Here is a 22,644-nt window from a genome sequence, read left to right on the forward strand (position 1 = left end):
ACACCATAGCGTCTTTGAGTTGAGCCTAGGGAATTCAAAGAGACGCCATAGCATGGCGAGGTTATTGTTGGTCTGGTTTGTCGGACTTGGAGCCCCACACCAGCAAGTCGTAGTATACGGGTCGACAAACAGACACCAGTCAAGAGCACAAATCTTGGACAACCTGGGACCTACAACATGTCTAAATATAGTAGTTGAGTCGAGGTGCAAAACAGCCGCTGTCTTACTCATACCTTCGAATGACAGATCCTGTCAAAACATATATATTTTTGATTGTCACAAGACAACTGACCATCTCACCTTCAATTTTTTTCGCAGATCAATCATGTCGTCAAGACATATATTATCGCTCATCAGTATCTCACCATGGCCAGAGACCGTCTCTTTCTCTTTCAATTTTGCAACATGGTAAGCTCAAACGCTTGCACCTGTGATTTATCTGACATTGGAATTCAAAGGGTCGTCGGGACAAGTCCTGCAGTCCTGCTTTGAGGCAACGCTTAGCTACAGAGCATTGGCTCGCCAAACCAGGGTAAGCCAGTTTTAGCCACAGAGAATGTTGCTCACCTTACCTTGCAGAATTCAAGACAGCCAAAATGCGAAGGCACGTCTTCGAGTGGCTCGTAACAGGGCAAAAAAATTGCAAATGCAACCTCCCGCAGAGCCAAATCTGCGCATTCCTGGCACTGGATCCCCCCCACTCGATTGCGATAGCATTTCACATGATTCCCGGTCAGATTGTGAAGATGATCAGTCTTATGATTTCCCTTACGACGCTGAACAACAATCCGCCGCTGCCATCACTTCCCCCCCACTCAACGATTTCCCTTACGATGCTGAACAACAACCCTGCCGCTGCCATCGCTTCCCCCCCACTCAATAATTTCTCTTATGAGGGTGAACAACAACCCGTCCCTGCCATCGCTTCTCCCCCACTCAACGATTTCTCTTATGACGCTGAAACCTCATTCGACGATTTCTCTTACGAGGGCGATGACTCTGTGCTCACCATGGACAACGACCTTCCTTGTTCTTGTGACGTTCCCACACTGCAAACAATAGAGAACGCTGTCAGACAATGGCGGAAAGAGTGGGAATCAGAGAGTGCGTGGAATGAGGCGTTCGACGATGAACTTGGGCGTGCTCGCATAGAGGGGGAACATGCCACCACCACATTCCTTGACGAGTGCGCACAATGTATTATAGATGGGAAGGAGCTACTCGAGAGCATCCATGACGTCGTGCGCACACATTGCCCATACTGCAGGGAGGGGCTTAAGTATGATGGTATCTTACTATACGATTTGCTCGTTTGTGTCGTGTCACAAGTCAAATTTTTTGAGGTAAAACTAGATACAGGATGTAACTAGTATTATTTTATCAATGTAGAGCCCCTTCAAGCATCAGAACAGATGAAGTGTGAAGGTAGAATGAACACATATCGAACATACAGTGGCTCAAAAAAGTGTCCCAATGTTTGTAGCTTTTCATGTAATTGCTATATCATGTGTCAAGACGTGGGAATATGACTAAGCTTTAGGGAGATGTCGGAAAGGTCTGCATCCCAGCTTTATTTCGGTTCCCTATACCGTGGGAAACTAATGACATTATGTGAAGATATGAGTATTTTAATTTGATGACTCATTGGGACACTTTTTTGACTTTGAGTTTTACTAATGTAATCTCTATAATTCTAGTACTGTGTGTGAACTCCTTCTGCTCCAATCACTTCTGCCACTCTTCTAAACATATTCTCTATCAATTTTGGGTATTTCTCTTTGGTGATTCCATCATACTCTGCTGTAACACTGTCTCATAGTTGGAATAGCCCCTACAGTGAATCCTAGTCATATTCCCACGTCTTGACACATGATATAGCAATTACATGAAAAGCTACAAACATTGGGACACTTTTTTGAGCCACTGTATAGCGAACATCTGCGTACGGATGCCTGGGATCATCAATAACAGCCTATTACAATATTTTGAATAAGGGAAGCACTTTTATGGTCAGAACCGGACATGCAGCCTTGAACCGAAGCTGCAAGAAAGTGTTGTAAGTGATGTAGAGCATTTATGACCATGGCGGTTTGCTTGTCATTTGATTGTCATTGCAAGCATCACACACGAAACCCTTAGTACATTAGCTCGTAGATATGCCATACATCACACAATTGCCATACATCACACATTGTATTCACCAACCTGCAGGACAGCAGTAGGCGTATTGAAAAATGCATTGATTTATTCTACTACAAGCGAGTCAAACTAAGAATATTCAAAATCCAAACTGGCTCATGGTCTCGGACAGATCATCAACCTGTGACCACATTTCATCTGACTCCGCTGACAGTGAGGGTGAAGGAGAGGATGGCCAGAATGGGCCTCCTGGAATGGGGACTGCGTGCACACCGCCTTCATTAAATTTAACAGTGTAGACCTTGAGAGCTTCCTGGAATGATGGGTAACGTTTCTGAACATTCCCGCTGATGAAATTCGTGCGTTCCGCGACATCAGCCCTGAAGTAAATATCGAATTAGATACCACAAGCCAAAGGGATGACACAACACATACCAGTGGTAGAAAATGCCCACTTCTTGTCCGACTGTGATGACCCAGAAACCATCAGGTTTGAGACCAGCTCGCGGTGGACAGATCTCCTCTGGCTTTGGAACAAGCGGGACTTTGGAGGCTGTTCGTGTGATTGTTGGTGAATAAATGGTTTGGGACGGGGCATATGGAGTTGCTGAGATATTGTTAGATGGTCTAAGGGTGCGAGGTTGCAGGGGTGTTTGAGAAGTTGTTGTGGTGGGAGGAGACAGGGATCCAAGGTTTGTTCCGCTGGGAGCACTGGTGTGTGCAGATCGCGCGTGTAAAGATCCTGATAAGGTGATGGACTCGGTAGTGTTGCGAGTCCAGGTGATAGTGTTAAATGGGGAATCTACCAGGAAGCTTTAGTATTTCGATGTTAGAATTAAAACGAAATACATACCTGATAGAGTCATACTGTTGAGCAAATCGTGCAAGTCTTGGATGTGATTGTCTTGGGAGGGAGAGCGAGTAAATGGAGGGCTCGAACAGCGCAACATGATGAGTGTAATGAGATGTGGGGCGAACAGACACTACGCAATAATCAGTCACATGAATTGAAAAGACAAAATCTTACCAACACAAGACTCGGACGAGGGCTGGAGACAATGGGGACTCATGGACAGCGGCAATGTGTTCGAACAAATATTTCCTTGCAATCCATCCGGTACATCAAGTCCTCGAGGGACAAACATGGCCTGCCTGTTAACTCAGTCTCGAAGATACTCAAGCATCGGGAGTTGGTCAAGCAGGCCGCAAGTACGAATGAACGCTGGAAAATACGTCTGGAAGGCAAGGCTCAAAGCTAATTTCAATTTCAAACAAAATTGAAACTAACCTTGTATATAGAAATGAGCGCTGATGAACGTCGAGCTCTGGAAGCGTTGAAAGACGACCAAAATGCAGAGGATGTGTGGCAGGATGAATCAGAACAAATGGACTTCGGTGATGTCTTGAACGGCTCTGAACTATTGCCCATCAGCCACACTGGTGGCGAGTTTGCTGATCTTGCGACAAGTCTTTTGGGAGACTTCTGGGATATGTAAGTAATGCTAGTACTTACCAGAGAGCAAAGCATTGACGCACCTGTTTAAATGGCAGGAAGGATCGAGCTCGTGGCCGATGCCATATTGATAATCGTACACGCCGTGACCGCATTCTACGTAGGAACCAGGCTTTTGCTTCACAGTTGCTTGCCATGACCGATGCGTACCTTACCTGGAGCTTGGAAAAATCCAAGGCAGACTTTAGCGGTGTAGGGATTCATTTCTGGCTGGGCTTGTAGAGACTGTTTTTACCTTACCTTATGTTGGCACTTTTGTAGCTTACATAATCAATCAATCTTTTCACCAGTTACCAGTATGAGTCTGGGTGCTGAGCAAGTTTTCATGATATTTCCTCTACTCTGAGCCTTGAGCCTAGTCCAGAAACCCTTTAGGGTCAAATAGCAGCTAGGTTCTGCAAGACCCAACACATTGTTCAGACTCACCATCTGAATTGTTGTACCTTCAGCGGCTTTTTTGACCGGCTGCAAAGTAAAGACACTCACCTGCCAGAGAGTAAGCCTACTGGACAATGGACAATCAATGTCATTGACGTATTCTGTGAGTGTTTGCTTCGATTTCAATTGCTTACCATTGTGTATGTATATATATACTCGTGTGACGGCATTGATGTACTTCTCTATAGACGCTGACAAAGTTACTGTTAAGATACTATCTTCTGACCGCACCGTTGCCTCTGCCCTCGTCCGTCAAGGTGTGATGCCTTGCTCGCCTATATCGCCTACTGTGGGCATTACTACAGAAGCCCTGGATCTTTATCGTGTAATGCACCTTAGGAGTCCCCACTTGTCCATTCAGGCCTTCGTCAAATCAATGAGCGACTTGCGTGGGGTGTGTGCTTCTTTTATTTGTTCTAGGCTGATCTCTGATCACACATAGGTGGGATTTCACAGATACCTTTCTCGTCAATTTTCCATCGCATTCGACTTATACCTCGATGTTCAATGCGCGGTTGCAGCCATGGTAGCCGAGTCGCTTCAGCGGGACTCACCCGACTGGTGACTCAAACACGCCTGTCCCGTGTGTACATATGTGCTAACGGACGAAGCAAAATTAAAGTTCAGCTTGCTATATGCCATGGATGGGAATGACTCCCTGAAAAGAGTCCTTCGAAGAACGTTTGATACGGACGACTCTCTCGGCTCATCGTGTGAACTCCCGACGGGACAGCAGCTCAGGACTGACCGCTATCTATCTCGTACCTTCGTTGACCAGTTTGCATCGGACTCTAGTACTGCAGGCGACGGGGAGAATTCGTGCGAAGGGTGCTGGAAGAATATGGATGACGCGAAAACAAAGAAAGCATGGGGGATTTATGATGAAACAGGCATCTTTTTGGCCATGTGCCGCCATGGGTTCTCTCTGCTAATTGCAGACATGGTACAGAGTGGGGAACTGTGAGTTTTATTTAGTTTTTAGCTCGTTCATCAACTGATTGTTGCTCGGCAGTGCAAAATATCCTTTGGCCGTGGTCTCGAAGTTGCTGAATGTATTTGGAACTAATCTAGGAGGCGGGTATGACATCGGCTGTCAGTTCAAGACTACTCTCGACAGAAGCTCCCTCGGACCCCTCACACGTTCAAAGCATCACACCTGCCTTGTTGGGGCCTTCCATGGACATGCCCACAGGCGTTTGTGCCAACTTTTCTCACTCACAACGTATACCAAAGGTCTGGGACTGGAAGATCTGGAGACGTGTGAACGGACTTTCTCGAAATCGAATTCCTTGGCCTCCGCACTACGTTACGCGAGGAGTATTTTCCATCGCCAACAAGCCATCAATTCTTTTTTCGAACACAACAATGACTTCGAAGTCTACGCTAATCTATGTGAGCTACATTTTGACACGTGATATTTATTTGCTAATAATCACTCATTCAATTAGCCGATTTTTTGTACAACAACTACAAGCAAGCTCTAGATATCCTCGATGATGGTAATGCAGCGCTACTGAAACTCATGCAAGATCTCAAGGTAGTTGATGTGAGTGTTTTCAAGCGCTGGTTGGAAGATGAAAAGGCCTATCTTGTTGGTCTAACGCGCGAGCCTGAAGAAGAAACACTCCAGATGGAGTACTGGCAGAGGCTCGTTAATCTTGCAGCGAGCAGGTGAGTTGTGATACGTATCTCATGATCACTGATTGACACATTTTGCGCAGTGATGCGCTTGGTGCTGCGATGGCAGCAGTTGAATTACCTTCTGAAGATTCATATGAGACACAGGTCAAACGCACTCGCAACACTGAGGGTGCACGGTGTCACGCACTGGAAGACTATGAGAGGAATCTCAAGATAGTGCAAGCGCTGGAGGGCAAGCTAGAAATCACGGAGCGGTGGGTTCCCAGAGATGTAGAGTGGCAGAATGCAGGGAGGCTAGTGGCTAACAGGAAGTACCAATGGGCACTAGACCGTCTTGAGGGTCTCATCGTTGCTCAGATATTCGAACTGTCGAAAATGAACAGAGCAGGGACAGGTAAGTCTCTATACTATACATGGAGTTGCGACTACTGATTGTATTCAGGCTATAAACTATGAAAACACATCGCCAAGGCATTACAGGCTCGCTCCGTTGCTATCAGGTCAGCCCTCAACATGTACAACACTATTGCTAGGACACTGTCCCCTCCCCGCTTAACACTGAAATGGGAAGAAGTTGTCGACTATGCCTTTCTTGCCAACTTCGACCTCCTTCGCGACACGCGTGTAGACATCTCCGAGCGCCCTTGGTCATCTCCTGCCGCTCGTAGCGCAATGGATCTCCACTTCAAAATATGTCGGGCACGTGAGGAGATTGAACGCCTCAATATTGAGGTCCAACGCCTGGTGACCTATATATGCAATGAAGAGAAGTATCTACAGGAATGTGAGGACCAGTTGAAGGATACCAACCCAGCCCTCGCACATCAAATCGCTATTCACCGAAACACTCGAGGACGCTTCAAGTCACAACATCTCAACCGGCTTCACGACATATCGAAGCTTCTGGGATTCAGTGGGACACTAGCTCCTGGTATAAGCACTTACACATGTCCTGGGGAGAGCGCGAGCATACCTAATGCACAGATTCCTGCTCGCATGCTTGTTGAACCCTCGCCTGTTGATCACGCTGCATCTGCCTTAGACCTAGATACCCAGGATGATCTGGATGACGAGGAGGAGGAGGCAGAGGTAGTAGAGCAGGCATCGAGGAGTTTACAAGATGTCCTGCTCATTGCTGATGACTTTTCATGCCTTGGGATTCATAGCGATGCTGAAGAAGAGTAGTGGAGTCATTTGCACATTATACATATATTCCCTACATACTACAATCATTACTGGTACATGTGTCGTCGAAACGCGGTGTCGATCCCATTATTTGAACGTGAGATATGCGAGCTCGACGTTTCATATATTATTAGCCGATGCTGGGAACACGTCACGTCATTTGCCGATATGCCGGCAGCAGCACCCAGTCATATAGTCCTGTTGGTATGTAAAGTCCCTCTTTATCCAGGAGATATTGAAGGAGGCGGTGATCCGCTGAATTTGCCTGACCTTAAAGGTGCGAGACCCATCTACTATCACCTATAATAAGAGCATTTACGTGGGAATCACAGGTGGTGGAGCTGGCCAAACAAAAGGGTCCCGCCTATTATGATACTTTTGTCAGCTGAGATACCCCAGAATGGTACTGGACTGCACGATATCGACTGATTCGGCGGGTGAGGAAAGGCAAAGAAGGGAGCAGAGCATCAAAATTTGAAGGAGCATCAATACCAATGTCTAACACTAGCTGTACAGTAGATATCAAGTAACGATTTGTAGCTGTATTCTGACAACAGAGCCTGTGAGAAGAGAGAGCTGGAGAACTCAGTTGATAGTTCGGCGGCTTGTATTAGTGAATTGTACTATCACCTTCGATGACATTTGGACAGACATAGTGATCCATTGTTGCTTCATGGCTGCTGTCGGAGATCTTTTTCGGGCATTATAATGCTCCCGCATTTCAATGTCCCTTGATATAATTTTAACTACCATTTCGATTGGGTTACATTGAGATTGTTATGCCTAAGCTGAGTTTCAATGTCGTCACAATAAGCATATGCCCTCATATTATGCCATGCAGCGCTCACCTTTATCTAAATCCATCACCCACAATACACGCCAATGCCCAAGACTCTACCCGCAAAGCGGCAGAGATCATCAGAGACCACGCAGTGCAATCTTTGTGGTACGACACTTCTGGCTCGTGGGTTGGCATCCCATTCAAGGAAATGTAAAAACGTGAATGGGAACAACGTGAGGATGAAGAACTTGCTGAGATAGTTTGGACTGCCAAGCAAAAGGGTAAGCTATCAAATGTTCTGACGTGCTAACACTTATCAATTTGAATGGTACAGAGCATCGAAAAGAACTTCGAAGGCTTCATAAACAACAGAAAGGTCTTGAACGCGCGCAGTTTGGATCTGCTGGTGAGCGCACACCTACTCATTTTTTTCATGTTCTGACCATTATGACTACATAGTGAACCCCCTCACGATCTGGGCCACACAAGACAATGGTGGCGCAGCAGGGAACGAGGGCATAGAGAACGATATTGGTATTGTTACCTCACTGTCCGAACTCGTAAGACTGACTAACTTTTATCTACATCAGACATGCAAGGGTCGTCGCCGCATAGACATCAACTGGTCGACTCTGATGCTGCCGTATTGCCTGACTTTGATGCTCCCGATCTTAATGATCGCAACAAGCTCACTTATGAACTTGATGACATTAAAGTCAAGTACCATCCGCACAGCGAACTTCCTCCCACTGTACATCACTTTTCCGACTTTTCCTGCAGCTGCTCTTCAGAGGACCAGGTGCCTCGTAACAACTCACCATGGGAACCCTTCCGGACGCGACTGGACTTTGAAGTTGCAGAGATCGCGCTTGAAGCTGCAATGACTGAGGAGCAGACAAATCGACTGCTTGATCTCATACATCGATCCGCCAGTGGCAAGGACATATTTACGTTGCAAAGTCACGATGAGGTTCGCTTGCTGTGGGAAATGGCTTCAGAACGGTATACGCCGGTAATTAATTTCCTTTTTGTGCATTTATTGAAGCTCATGATGTAGTGTACACTAGTTTTGAAAGGATGTAGTATCTGTTAAGCATCAGGATGAGACACATGAGTTTGACATGCACTACCGCCCTCTCTGGGACTGGGCACTTGATTTATTGCGAGACCGTCGTCTTGCACCTCACTTTGTATTTGATGCTCAACATCTTTCCAAATTCAACGGAGAATGGTTTGTTCGCTTCATTGATGAACTGTGGACGGCTAACGCCTTCTGGAATGCACAAGTATGTCTTGCAGCTTCTCATTCATCTACCTAATATTACTGTCGTAGTCTCAACTTCCGTCGGACGCAAAGCCGCTGGCATTCATTCTGTATGCTGACAAAAGTAAATTATCTTCTTTTGGAACTGAAAAAGGTTATCCGATCATTGCCCGCATTGCAAACCCGCCCGTTCACATTCGCAATGGTAATACAGCCTTAGGAGGAGGTCGTGTCATTGGTTGGTTGCCAATTGTTAGAATCTTATAATGTGTGTCACTGCTAGTGATATTACTGACTATGTTGTCAGGTTCCTGAGGATCAAAAACATACAAAAAAGAAGAGCTTCGTCGACTTCAAAAATGCAGTGTGGCACAATTCCTTCTACCAGCTTCTCCAGTCAATTGAGCTGCATTCGAAAACTGGCTACTGGTTTGAATGTGGGGATCAGATCCGACACCGTCTCTGGCCCTTAATACTGATCTTAAGCGGAGATTACGAAGAACAGTAAGTGCTACCATTAGTTTACTACTCTACTGCCAGTCTAATGTTTACCCACCGGAGATGTGTCATGGCATTAATTTGTGGTGTGAAAGGCAAATTTCCATGTTCGGTCTGTCTAGTCCCTCAAGATGAGCAGTCGGTCAATCGTGTCTTTGTATTGCGCACAAGTTGCAATTCCCAACAGGTCCTTTGCACCGTGAGTGGAAAGCATACAGAAAAGGAAAAGGAGGAAGCTCTAAAGGCTTATTCAGTTCGAAATGTAGAGGTATGCGTTACTGTGCCCTGCTGACAGACTCAGCGCTGACTTCATTAAATTAATAGAACATATTTTGGAAATTTTTTCTTGCAGATGTTCATCGGGCGCTTTCTATCGATTGCCTGCATATGAATCACGAAGGACTATGGGGGGACCATTTGTGGAAGGACCTTTTATTTATTCTGGATTTCTGATCTTGGACGGGATGCTGCTACTAAACTCGATGCAAAGTATGTAATCTTGCATAAATGCGAGTTCGTCGTGGTGCTGACTTACTACCTTAGCTTTGATGCTCTTCCACGATGGCTGAACTTGACGCACTTTAAGACTGTCATGTCAGTTGATTTCAATGATGGCTCGCTTCATGAGGACATATCAAAGGTATGCCATGCACCAGCCTCAAACGTGATCTTTTGGTACTGATGCAAACTTTAAATTCAAGCTAGTTCTATTTACAGCACAGGACATCCTTCGTCAATCACAATCTAAGCTAGGATACCTGCTTCTACATTGCATCTGCTACTATATCGAGTTTGATATTTACGCTTCATTCGAAGTTCACACCGAGGAGACTATTGTGGCTGGAAGGGCAGCCCTGAATAAGTTCTCGGATTTGATGGAGGTGAGTCATTCGGATGCCAGTTAATCTTCGAGTGTCTGACTCGTCTGATGGACTTTCTTTAGGAATACATCCCTGAGTCACAGCCTGAAACGAGCAAAAATTGGAACTTCCCGAAGAAACACATGATCATGCACATATTCGATGATATCTTGGCTAAAGGTGTGACACATAACTACAACACTAAACCAAATGAGAAGATGCATGGTGGTTTACGGAAAATTTACCTTCGACGAACAAACTTCAAGGATGTGGCTCCTCAGGTTCTTTGCAGTCCATAAGTCTAATGTTTTACTGACAAGCTACAGATCCTGCGATATGACCATTGGCTTCTGACGTCGACCTCTATGCGGACCGAGCTTGATGAGCTTGACAACTACAGTCAAAACGCTACTGACGACCCAGAGACAAATGAAACTCTGGATGAACTACTAGTGGATCCTATCGTCCATGTGCACTTAGGTTCAAAGCAAGGCAGACATTCTTTTTCAGACATCATGGATGCACACGGAACCGACAGAGCGTTTACCGACTTTCGGACAAAATTACATGTCTTCCTGAACGTGTTCCTACTGCAGAATGGCATTCCCTTGCCAGATGGTCCAGGAAGGGCCCTTCATCTCCAAGCCGATGACGATGTATACTACCTTCGTTGCAGTTGATCATCCTCACTGATATTTCTGGCAGATTATAGAGTTCCGATTCCTGCAGGTGAACTATGAGTCTATGGTTGATTGGTGCCTGCACCGAGACTTACTTCGGTGCAGCCCAAAATTCTATGGATCACCGAGGTTCAATTGCGTCATCAGTGAAAACTACAGACAAACCATTCTTCGCTTGCCTCATGTACTTGTTCAGGCTGCTCGATTGGTGATACTGATCTTGCTCTGGCCCTCATCCATCCTTATGATGTCGGTATTGGTGTTCGCCGAAGGCAGGATGTTGATTTGGGATTGTGGCGTGTACGAGCCAAACCTCGCTCATCGTCTGAGATTATTTCTGTCCGGTCTATTATTCGAGGCGCTGCGCTTGCCAGAGATCCGGAAACGGATGGAGATCACTTGGTTATACACACTATAGATGCAGGACATGTTCTTTTGTGTCAAGTCTCTTCAAGCATAATGATATTCATTTTACAGTCTTCAGTTTTCTGCCTTTGTCTTCCAATACTCGTCGTTGATCTCCTCATTCTTGGCTTGCAGCAAGCTACACTTTCTTGAAGATCATCAACAAGTGGAACACTGCATTGATTGGTTTGATAACCTACTACCGTGAGGCCGTCATCCACACAAATGATTCCTTGGGGGCTCTCTTGTCAAGGCAGAGAACAAGATCCAAACTCGTGTTAAGATAGGCTTGAACAGTAAGATGCCGTCCCATTTCCCTCCTGTTGTCTTCTACACGCTGAAGGAGCTTGGTGGCCTTGGAATGCTTTCGATGGGTCACGTTCTTATCCTGCAGAGTGACTTGCTATGGTCCAAGCAAACTGACATTGGAGGTTTGTCAAGGGCCTCCAGTTGTACCCTTCTGAGCCCACAGAGCCTTACCTCAACAGCCAGAACTACTCGGAACTGTTCGGTAAGTCCCTTGTCCATCTTTTCGTCAGTTGAATTGACCATCTGTGCAGGTACTCGATCATCAGAATTCGCCTTTCTTGCAAGATACTGGGATCACAGCTATCCCTGACCCAATTGCAGTCAACGGGTGTGTCCTCGCGACACCGTCTATCTAACAATGTCATGTTTATGGTCAAATCTTCGTCCAAGAATCCTCGATTATCAGAATTTGTCTTTCTTGCAAGACGCTGGGATCACAGCTATCCTTGACCCAATTGCAGTCAATGGGCGTGTCCTCACGACACCGTCTATCTATTACGTGAATCCTGCCACCAGTAGTAAGTCCAGGACGTCAGAAGGCATGTGGCAGCAATGATCTGATTCTCAACCTACAGGTTCCATGAAACAGGTCCTGGAATGTGGTCAACCAAATGTTCCCATCATTACGTCAATCGTTTACATGCTTCACCATATAAAGCAACTTGAAGGGTCCTCATCCGATATTCTCCTTTCAATTGTTCTCTGTTTCAGTACAGATGTAAGTAATCTTCCTTTATCCATGAGAGTTGATCCGACCAAGACTCACAACGTGTGTTATTATACTCAGTAACATGTAATACGTATGCATTGTGCTGCAGTAATTAATGTGCGTCTTTACTGTGTTTCTGTTCAGTCTCTCACTTCTGTCTCACTTACTCATACCACATCAATGTTCGGATGCGACTAAGCAGGCTGTTTCATTACAGCACTCGACTTCATAAACGTATAAAATATCAGCAGCTGAGATAGTTTTTACTTGTCCTGCAAGTCATACTCTCAGGTCTCGTCCACTTCACATACTCTGTCCTCCTATTGTTGACCTGATGTCTGACAAATCTGATTCGGACTCATCGAGATCCTCGGGTATTCATTCAAGCTCAGATGAGGACAACTATGACCATCCTGTAGCTCCACCAAATGAAGACGCTTCCAAGGAACACTACCAAAAGGTAGGCTTCTGTTCATCCGCTGTTCTGCATTCTAATATGTTCCACCTAGTATATCAAATACCTGCAACTTCAGCAGGGCAAGCTTGAGCGGCGCAACGCAACACTGAATGAGAGCAACAATGTCCTCAATGCGCAACAGCTTAAACGTTCTTGCAAGCGCCCTCTTAAAGTGACATCCTCCAATACGATATCATCGGCATCCCAACCATCTTCCGCAGGTCTATCTGCTGCACCTTCTGAATCTACTGCGTCTGATTCATCTAAGCTCAATGACATTGAGAAGCTCATTCTCGGCTCAGCGAAGAAGTACGCAATAACCACTGAAATGTTCCTTCCCGACAAAGCCGTTTTTCAAACTGAATGTCCTGACCCTCCAACTGATATCTCGAATCCAAATCGTTATGCGAAAAAATCAGCCGAGAAGGACGCACTTGTAACCGAGCTTTACGCATCCATTGATTTTGTGTTGCACCCTCGGATGCGAACAAACGTCTTTTACATATAATCAGGTTCGTAATACCTTTGCATTGTTAAAATCAATCCGACTTACAAAACCTCACACAGTTTGGAACTGGAATGCAGCAAGCTCAGTCATCATTTATCAACGGGCTACGTACTGTGGCAGGTAGCATCTTCAACATGCCGAATGAGTATTTCATGTCGAAATACGACCGTACTTCTGTCCCGCAGGTCACAGACTTGATCGGATGGGAAGCAGGCAAGGGGAAAGTGTATGACATTTTCAAGGCACCAATACTCTACCCTGATAACATCGTCAATGCGAAGAGAGCATTCAAAAACTGGTTGGTGATTGCAAAGGTAAGGGCCAATCAAAAAGTATCCGCAATTGTTCAGATTTTGTTTGGAAGATTATCAAGGTTGCGGTCTGCGGCAAAATGTTGTTATATCCAAAAGCACGTGGTGGCCCGCCTCCCTATGCCAAGATTTGGCAGCTCGTAAACTGCACTCCTGGCCTAATTGCATTTGGTGTCACATCGGTAAGGTTTCATACTTCAAATACACTCCGAGCAGGCACTTATTATGTTTGGTAGACCATCTTCATCCTGTCTCCCGATCAAGAATTCTCGGGAGATGGTGTTGGAGCCATATTGTCGATCTCATATCACTCAGTCTTCCGAACTGTTAAGAAATTCTTCATTGTCAAATGGACACATGATCGCATCAAAGATATCATATAGCAAATCAATGCTTATGTCTTTGATGGCATTGTCAAGACACAGTTGGACAATACTCCAGGCACTACGGTAGAGGATGTTACTGATTCACTCGATCATGTTATGGCCGCACTTGACGACGACAGTGACTCAGATGGTGCTTCATTGTACACTCAACCACATGTTCAAATCGAAACACGCCACAAATCTCCTGCAGTTCTTACCATTTCACTTCCCTCTGAACCTCCAGTACCCCAGACTTTCAATAGTTTCACAGCCCCGACCATTCACAATGATCCCACAATGCCTTCTACGTCGTCTATCTCAACTCGGAGTCTCCCCACTGCCGCGATGTCACATGCAGTTGCGTCAGTTGAGATCCAAAGTGTTCAAGAGATTCCCAAGGATCTCCTAGTTGATACTGGTACTAGTAATACCAAGGCACAGGAGCCCCTTCAGTGACAAATTCCGTATTATACGGGCCACCCGACCTCCATAATATCCCGTATGAGACGGGCCAGCTGATCATGGGCCCATGTTGTGTATATTCTCGATGATGACAGATGGGCCAGGACACATATTATTTCCGATTGAGACGGGTGGGCCCATGTATGCCAATGATATATATATCCTTAATGTTGACGGATGGGCCGGGGGAATATGATCATTCATGGAGATGGGTGGGCCCATCTGGGTGATATGTAGAGTAGGATATTATAGACAGCTGGGCTGAAGAGAGATGTAAGGCAAATATTGTTATATAGACAGGTGGGCCGACGTGGGTGTATTACATATATGGGTGGGCCGAGGTAGGGGAATATTACATAGACGGGTGGGCTGACGTAGGGTGTATTACATATAGAGGTGGGCCGACATGGAATGTACAGTGGCTCAAAAAAGTGTCCCAATGTTTGTAGGTTTTCATGTAATTGTGTTATTGCGAGCCAGGGTGTGAGAATCTGACTAAGTCAAAGGGAGGTCCCAAAAAGCTCCGCTTCTCGGCTACAATTATGTCCCCTATAGCGTGAGAATCCATTGACGCCGTGCGAAGATATGGCTATTTTAATTAGGTGACTCATTGGGACACTTTTTTGAGTTTCTATTAAAATATGAAAATCAGATCATTTAGACATGACACCATTTACAAATATATATATAAATGGTCCCATATTGACAATATGGTCTCATTTTAATATCCTGTACATATATAAACCCTTCCAATAACATCATGTCCCTCATAATCAGCATGAAGTCTATTTCCTCTTCTCAAAGAGATAATATCCTTTTTCTCTCCACCTCTGGTCTATCTATCAGGCAGATTGCCTCCAAAACTGGTCTGGGGAAGTCAACTATTGCCAGGGTTATCAACCAGAATATTCCCAACAAAGAAAATGTCAAAATGGGTCGTCCTTCTAAACTTACTCTGCATGACAAAAGAGCTCTTGTTCATCATATTATATCTGGAAAGGCCTCTACTGCTGTTCAAGCCACAAAATACATCAATTCCATCATCACTACCACTGTCTCCACTCAAACAGTCAGGAACACCCTCAAGGAAGCCAATCTTAAAGCTGTAGTCAAGAAGAAGAAACCCCTACTGTCACCAGCCCATAGGAAAAGGAGACTAGCATTTGCTTTAAAGCACCAGCACTGGACTATAGAGGACTGGAAGAGAGTTATTTGGTCAGATGAAACTAAAATCAATAGGATGGGGTCAGATGGTCAAGAGTATGTTTGGAAAAAGGCAGGAGATCCACTTGAAGAAAAAGAAGTGAAAGGTACTCTTAAGTTTGGAGGAGGAAATATGATGGTGTGGGGCTGCATGGGGTGACATGGGGTGGGAATTCTATGTGAGGTGGAGGGGAGGATGAATGCAGAGCAGTATGTCTCCATTCTGGAGGAGTGTCTGCTCAAAAGCATGCAAGAATCAGGTATTGATGAAGTAGACATTATCTTCCAACAAGATAATGACCCCAAGCATACCTCAAAGTTGGCCACCAAATGGTTTGAGGACCATGATATTACTGTCCTATCATGGCCAGCACAGTCTCCAGACCTCAATCCCATTGAACATCTTTGGGAATTACTCAAGAGAATGCTTGCTGCCTATCAAGACCCACCTAATGGACTATTTCAGTTATGGGAGAGAGTTGTAGTAGAGTGGGGAAAGATTGCTAAGGAGGAGTGTCAGAAATTAATAGAAAGTATGCCTAGGAGGGTAGCAGCAGTCATTAAAGCTAAGGGAGGAAACACTAAGTACTAGAATTATAGAGATTATGTATAATTGATTCAAACTCAAAAAAGTGTCCCAATGAGTCACCTAATTAAAATAGCCATATCTTCGCACGGCATCAATGGATTCTCACGCTATAGGGGACATAATTGTAGCCGAGAAGCGGAGCTTTTTGGGACCTCCCTTTGACTTAGTCAGATTCTCACACCCTGGCTCGCAATAACACAATTACATGAAAACCTACAAACATTGGGACACTTTTTTGAGCCACTGTATTACATATACGGGTGGGCCAACGAAAGGGATATCAAATAGACCGGTGGGCTGAGGGTGCGATAAAATATTTATTACATAGACAGGTGGGCCGAGGTGGGGTATAATTATATAGATGGGTGGGCCAACATGGGATGTATTACATAGACGGGTGGGCCGACGTGGGGGATAATACATAGATGGGTGGGCCGATGGGGGTGTATTACATATATGGGTGAGCCTAGATATGTTCCATCAAGATATACAGCTGATGTAGCCACCAGCGAATCAAATACGTAGGATACATGTACACTATGAGTGCATATACCTACCATTGACCACCAAATCTAAACCCCTAAGCACAAAAACATGAATCGACCATGTGTGGCATTGACCAATAATCCAGGACTGAAGTGGAAAAACCCCACACCTGAACCCTGGTGTGCAACAAATCCTATTTCTAAGCATGGACACCAGAAGCACAACACTCACAAAAATATATATGTCAAATTTTCAGTGCCAAACCCCAAACCAAGATGCACCAACCCCCGAACCCCAAAACCCACATTGACTTACCCATGTTTGCAATATATTTTTGTTTAGACATACCGAGTTCCGAATTCCGGACACCCGAACCCCGAAACCCGAGACTGCTGGGTCTCGGGTATCGGGGGTCCGGAACTTGGAACTCAGTATGTCTAAACAAAAATATATTGCAAACATAGGTAAGTCAATGTGTTTGTCAATCAACTTGATTGTAAATCAAATTGTATTGATCTCCCCAAATTTTCTCAAGTTCCGAGTTCCAGACACCCGATACCTGAGACCCGGCAGTCTCGGGTTTCGGGGTTTGGGTGTCTGGAATTCGGAACTTGGTATGTCTAAACAAAAATATATTGCAAACATGGGTAAGTCAATGTGTTGTCAATCAACTTGATTGTAAATTAAATGGTCCTGATCTCCCCAAATTTTCCCAAGTTCTGAGTTCCGGACACCCGAACCCCGAACCCCGAGACTGCCAGGCCTCGGGTATTGGGTGTCCGGAACTCGGAACTTGGGAAAATTTGGGGAGATCAATACCATTTAATTTACAATCAAGTTGATTGACAACACATTGACTTACCCATGTTTGCAATATATTTTTGTTTAGACATACCAAGTTCCGAATTCCAGACACCCAAACCCCGAAACCCGAGACTGCCAGGTCTCAGGTATCGGGTGTCTGGAACTCGGAACTTGAGAAAATCTGGGGAGATCAATACAATTTGATTTACAATCAAGTTGATTGACAAACACATTGACTTACCTATGTTTGCAATATATTTTTGTTTAGACATACCGAGTTCCCAGTTCCGGACCCCCGATACCCGAGACCCGGCAGTCTTGGGTTTCGGGGTTCGGGTGTCCGGAATTCGGAACTCGGTATGTCTAAACAAAAATATATTGCAAACATGGGTAAGTCAATGTGTTGTCAACTCGATTGTAAATTAAATTGTATTGATCTCCCCAAATTTCCCTGAGTGCCGAGTTCTGGACACCCGATACCCAAGACCCAGCAGTCTCGGGTTTCAGGGTTCGGGGGTTGGTTATCGGGAGTGATCATTGAATGATTCAATTGTGGCATAGGTAACATGCATGGAAAAACATTTATGTACATCTATCACTGAGCAATTATGTAGCCATGTCAACCTCCTCACCAGGAAGATCAACCTTTCCCTCAACATCCATCTCATCATCAGAAGAATCATATTCTGGCAGGAGGTTACCTGGTTCATTAGGGACCACAATATCGCCGGGGAATTCTGGCAGGAGGTTGCCTGGTTCATCAGGGAGAACAATTTCGCCGGAGGATTGTGGACCCTCAGGCTGAACTTGGGTGGGCTCAACCATGGGACCTACCATAGCAGATCCATGCTCAGGCGTCAAGGGTGTAGGTTCTATGACGGAAAAGTCCAAATCAATGAGGTTGGAAAGTGCGGAGGGGAGGGGTGACATGGATGGGGGGGACCTCCTTGATCAAGCAACATTAATCCATCAGCCGGTGTGTCCGGAAGTGAAAATGAAGGGTGCCGGTCGACCACTGTGCGCCAGAGGCTCTCATGGAGGCATTGCAGGGTATCAATCTTAGCGTCCTGCTCCTGCACCCGAGCCTCAAGAATAGCGATGCGAGCTGCACCATCCCGAATCGTGATTGCCATGAAATGGAGATCCGGCATGGGAACATTAAGTGCTGCACGAGGCACTGCAATGCTGGAAGACCTGACTGCTAAGTAAAAAATTAGGTCAGCCAGTCATCAAAAGTATGGGTGACTTACCAGCTGGCGCAGGTGCAGGGACAGGTGCAGGTGCAGGTGTCTTCTTGGTAGTGATGGTCTTGCTGCGACCACGTGACTGCACCTGGGGTGTAGTTGCAGCAGGGATGGCTGGAGTTCGGGAAGGGCCACGAGATTGACTACGAGTTCGGGCCCTTGACTGGGAGGGAGACGGAGCATTGGATGGAGCAGGGGCAGGTGTCTTGGAACGCATCCGGCCGGTGGTAGACTTCCCTCGGGTCCGTTTGGGCAGGGATCCCAGAGATGCAGGGTTGCATTTGACCTTCTTGGTGGAGCAGCGGATGCAAGACAAGCAGGGGAGGCTGGACCTCTTGTCCAATCGAGTCGCACAGGGCCAATTTTCCTTGACACAATAATGGCAGGGGTTGTTCTGTGGTATCCGTTAGTAGATAGACAAAGGGGAATTTATTTGAGTACTCACTGGGCCTGGTGATATCAAATGTGGTATTGGCTGGCGGGTCACCATCCAAAGCACTGGAAGTATCATCAGGGGACTCCTCCTCAACTTCTGGACGACTGCCGGAGGTTGCCTGATCGATTGTTAATACACATATGAGTTTCTGAACAACTTCTAAGACTTACCCGAGCCTCCAGACGACTGACTGGAGCCTCCAGACGACTGATGGGAGATTTCTAATGTAATGGGAATGAGTGGGAACTATACATGGGAGGTCCAGACAAGTCCAAACGACTCACTGTAACCTCCGGACGACTGCCAGCAGTCAGCTGTGGACACATGAGCATATATTTAAGGTCCAAATGAAAAATGCAAACTTACCAAAGCAGGCCCAAATGATTGCTTCTTGGGGGAACCGGGTGACCGAGGTGACTGGGGCTTCCTTACCACAATGGTGCGCTGGGGAAGGACGACCTCCGGCACTCCACACAAAATCGGCTGCAACAAATTGAGAGCATGTCACAAATCAGCCAGAACACATACCTGAACAATTGGGTCTTCATCATCTTCCGACTCCACAAACGGCTTCGACTTGGGGAGTTGAGTTGACTTGACACGCTTGCGAGCCCTCAGCGCCGACTTTGGAGGTTGGGAGGAGTGTCCAGAAATCATTGGAGACTTCCTCTTGTTGCTCCCCCCAACTTCCGGCGACAGGTCGACGGAGGTGGCCTTACCTTTTCCTTTGTCCCGGACCTCAGGGGTCGTATTGCCGGAAGGTCCGGCAATGACCGGAGGTGAGGGAATGACGGAGGTGGGGGAAGGGACAGGTGCAGGTGAAGGGACAGGTGGAGATGGAAGGTTGACAGTGAGTGGGCCAGTGGAAATGTTAGGGACAACAGGGAGATCACAGGAATTGTCACCCAACGCCTCCCAGGCACGGACTTGCTTGCGCCAGGCATGTCTAGCCACCCTGGGGGTCATCATGGCCAATGCTGTGCCAGTTGGGCAATGCCCAGGGAGTCATGGAATGCACCCTCATCAGCTCCTTAGAGCAGGACGCCACAATTCCAGGGATGTATTCCCCTTTCTCATGGGCCCGGATGATGTCAGCCTACCTGGACATTACAAACATTAATGTTACACTAATTTAATAAGTTCAACATACCAAAAGAGTGGTGACCTGCTTTGTTAGAACAAGGTGGATGTCCACTGAGCCGGCCGGGATGTGCCGGGCGCTGGCAATGATGCCCACAAGTTGAGCAGTGGATGCCTTGAGGTTGGCCAATGAAGATTGAACTTGAGTAGACATTTGGATGGAGTTGACAGATGTGTGAATGTTGAAAGCAGGGTGAAATCTGTTATCAATAGAATGAAGTTTCAAAGAAACAATACAATTGAAGGATGATGTTGAAAATTCGTTGATTGTTTGTGTTTGTTTGGTCATCGTTCAACTTTCAGCAATCGCCAGCCATGTGTTGAACTTCGACGTTATCAGTTATCAATCAGTTCATCAGTGCATCAGCTCATCAGATATCATGAGCTCTCAACCTGGGGTCAGATTTCATGACCCTCCGGTCACTGAATTTACTTCAATGGATGTGGATGAGTCCTCCCAGTCCCGGATGTCCCTTGGTATGTTTTGTTTTTTCTGATTTCAGTCAATTGATCTGACATGGTTCAGATCCATTAGATGATATATACCTTGGGCCGGATGATGAGTTAGACTCTGATTCTGGGTGGTCTGGTGGTTTGGATGTGTTGAATGTGATTCCCGGTATGTTTTCCAATTCAAATGTACATATTTTACATGTGCAAATTCATCACATACTTCCAGATCCATCATCTCCGGCTCTGGCGGATGGACTGGCCCTGTACGATGACCCGGACTTGTATCTTGGTCCGGAGGATACCTTGATTTCATCTGATGATGCTCCAGTTGTACCCGATTTTCCTATGGCTGGTGAGATTACTCTTTTCATCCCATGGTCACCTTTCATGGCATTTCCCCAGTGAATGAATCAACTCCAGAGCCTCATCCGGCCACTCCGGGTGTACCAGGGGCACCCATACCTTGTACGTATATTCATATCATTTCATGTGTTTTACTGATGCTATCTCCTAAGCTATGTCAGAAACTCCTGAACATCAATCGCCCGAGCTGGAACTCAACAATGAAGCGCTGTGTGCCATGGTTCAGGAGTTCATGCCAACCGGATCTTATGATCAAGCTGAAAGTAAGTATGCAACAGTTGATTATTTATCTCTGCTAATATCCTGCAAGTTCAATCAATTGTAGATCGCCTGGGAGATTATCAACAGCGTCATGGAAATCTTCCTGCCCCTACAGTAGCCCAAATTCTTGAGGCTGACAGACCATTCAGGATGGCATGGGCTGAAACATGCAACAAGCTGCGGAAAGCAGATGCTGACCTCCGGAGGATGCAAAGGGTAAGGGAGTCAACCTCTGAAATGCTGAAGGTATTAGATACCCTCATTGAGGCCTTTGAGGACTCAAGTAACATGTAAATATTGATCAATGTCTGATAGTAGACACATTGCAGTACTACTCGGTAGGTAGTCCTTGGTACTTGTATACTCTACCTACCCAGTACTCGCTGCCAGGTTTTCTGTGCTCGGTACTTGGGGCTCGGTAGTTGGGGCTCAGCAGTCGGGGCTCGGTAGTTGGTGCTTGGTACTCAGGGCTCGGTACTCAGGTGTTTGGTACTCGGTGTTTGGTACTCGGTGTTCAGTACTCGGGCCTTGGTACTCGGGGCTCGGTACTCGGTGTTTGGTACTCAGTGTTCAGTACTCGGTGTTCGGTACTCGGTGTTCGGTACTCGGTGTTCGGTACTCGGTGTTCGGTACTCAGTGTTCAGTACTCGGGCCTTGGTACTCGGTGCCCGGTGTTTGGGCTTCGGTACTCGGGGTTCGGTACTCGTGCCTTGGTACTCGAGATTTGGCATTTGGCATTTACAATTTGGTTGTTAGTACTTTGACATATACATAATAGCACATATGACATTACACATGAGGGCAGGAAGATATATGTACATTAAGTGCGTCCCCATGCTCTGGTTACTCTAGGTGTACTGTCTACTGGCATTTGCAACTTACTCCGGGTCGTCCTCGTGGATGGTTCAACAGTGACTCGAGTGCCCTGCCTCCTTTTCTGTGCCGGTGGCGTGATACTCTCTTCCATTTTAACATCATCCCTAACCTCGCCCGTCGCGTCGTCAGTTAACCCAGCAAGGAGGTCTCCCATTCGTGATGTCAGTAATGCACCTTTTGTGGCCGGCTTGGCCGGGCGAGGCTTTGGAATTGGACGTAGGACTGCCGGCCCTCTGGGTGTAGGACCTCCTGTCCTGGGCTTCT

General features: G+C 46.2%; 4 protein-coding genes across 4 annotated transcripts; 3 read left to right on the forward strand and 1 right to left on the reverse strand.

Annotated features, from left to right (window-relative positions):
• Positions 1-1,010: 1,010 nt before the first annotated feature.
• Positions 1,011-1,370, forward strand: F5891DRAFT_937417 (uncharacterized protein; the record flags this gene model as incomplete). The annotated part of the gene is made up of 1 exon (XM_041374096.1): positions 1,011-1,370. The coding sequence occupies one exon, from the start codon at positions 1,011-1,013 to the stop codon at positions 1,368-1,370; it is 360 nt and encodes a 119-aa protein (XP_041234224.1).
• Positions 1,371-2,278: 908 nt separating this feature from the next.
• F5891DRAFT_937845 (uncharacterized protein) lies at positions 2,279-2,642 on the reverse strand (the record flags this gene model as incomplete). Its single annotated transcript, XM_041374130.1, has 2 exons — positions 2,279-2,519; positions 2,569-2,642. Coding segments are annotated over 2 exons (315 nt in total), but the record flags the coding sequence as incomplete, so codon positions are not given.
• Positions 2,643-3,440: 798 nt separating this feature from the next.
• On the forward strand, positions 3,441-6,927 carry F5891DRAFT_1206044 (uncharacterized protein; the record flags this gene model as incomplete). The annotated part of the gene is made up of 10 exons (XM_041369030.1): positions 3,441-3,631; positions 3,691-3,842; positions 4,146-4,193; positions 4,279-4,484; positions 4,533-4,651; positions 4,718-5,050; positions 5,103-5,482; positions 5,539-5,761; positions 5,812-6,125; positions 6,237-6,927. 10 exons carry the CDS (start codon positions 3,441-3,443, stop codon positions 6,914-6,916), a joined length of 2,646 nt encoding a protein of 881 aa, XP_041234226.1. The 3' UTR covers positions 6,917-6,927.
• Positions 6,928-8,022: 1,095 nt separating this feature from the next.
• F5891DRAFT_1124360 (uncharacterized protein) lies at positions 8,023-12,069 on the forward strand (the record flags this gene model as incomplete). Its single annotated transcript, XM_041363881.1, has 14 exons — positions 8,023-8,103; positions 8,386-8,709; positions 8,774-8,983; positions 9,031-9,213; positions 9,269-9,465; positions 9,523-9,727; positions 9,784-9,878; positions 10,003-10,099; positions 10,161-10,340; positions 10,403-10,600; positions 10,646-10,975; positions 11,025-11,145; positions 11,196-11,428; positions 11,965-12,069. 14 exons carry the CDS (start codon positions 8,023-8,025, stop codon positions 12,067-12,069), a joined length of 2,559 nt encoding a protein of 852 aa, XP_041234227.1.
• Positions 12,070-22,644: the final 10,575 nt, after the last annotated feature.

Source organism: Suillus fuscotomentosus (genome assembly GCF_016647785.1).
Source record: "Suillus fuscotomentosus strain FC203 chromosome Unknown F5891scaffold_1, whole genome shotgun sequence".
NCBI lineage: Eukaryota > Fungi > Basidiomycota > Agaricomycetes > Boletales > Suillaceae > Suillus > Suillus fuscotomentosus.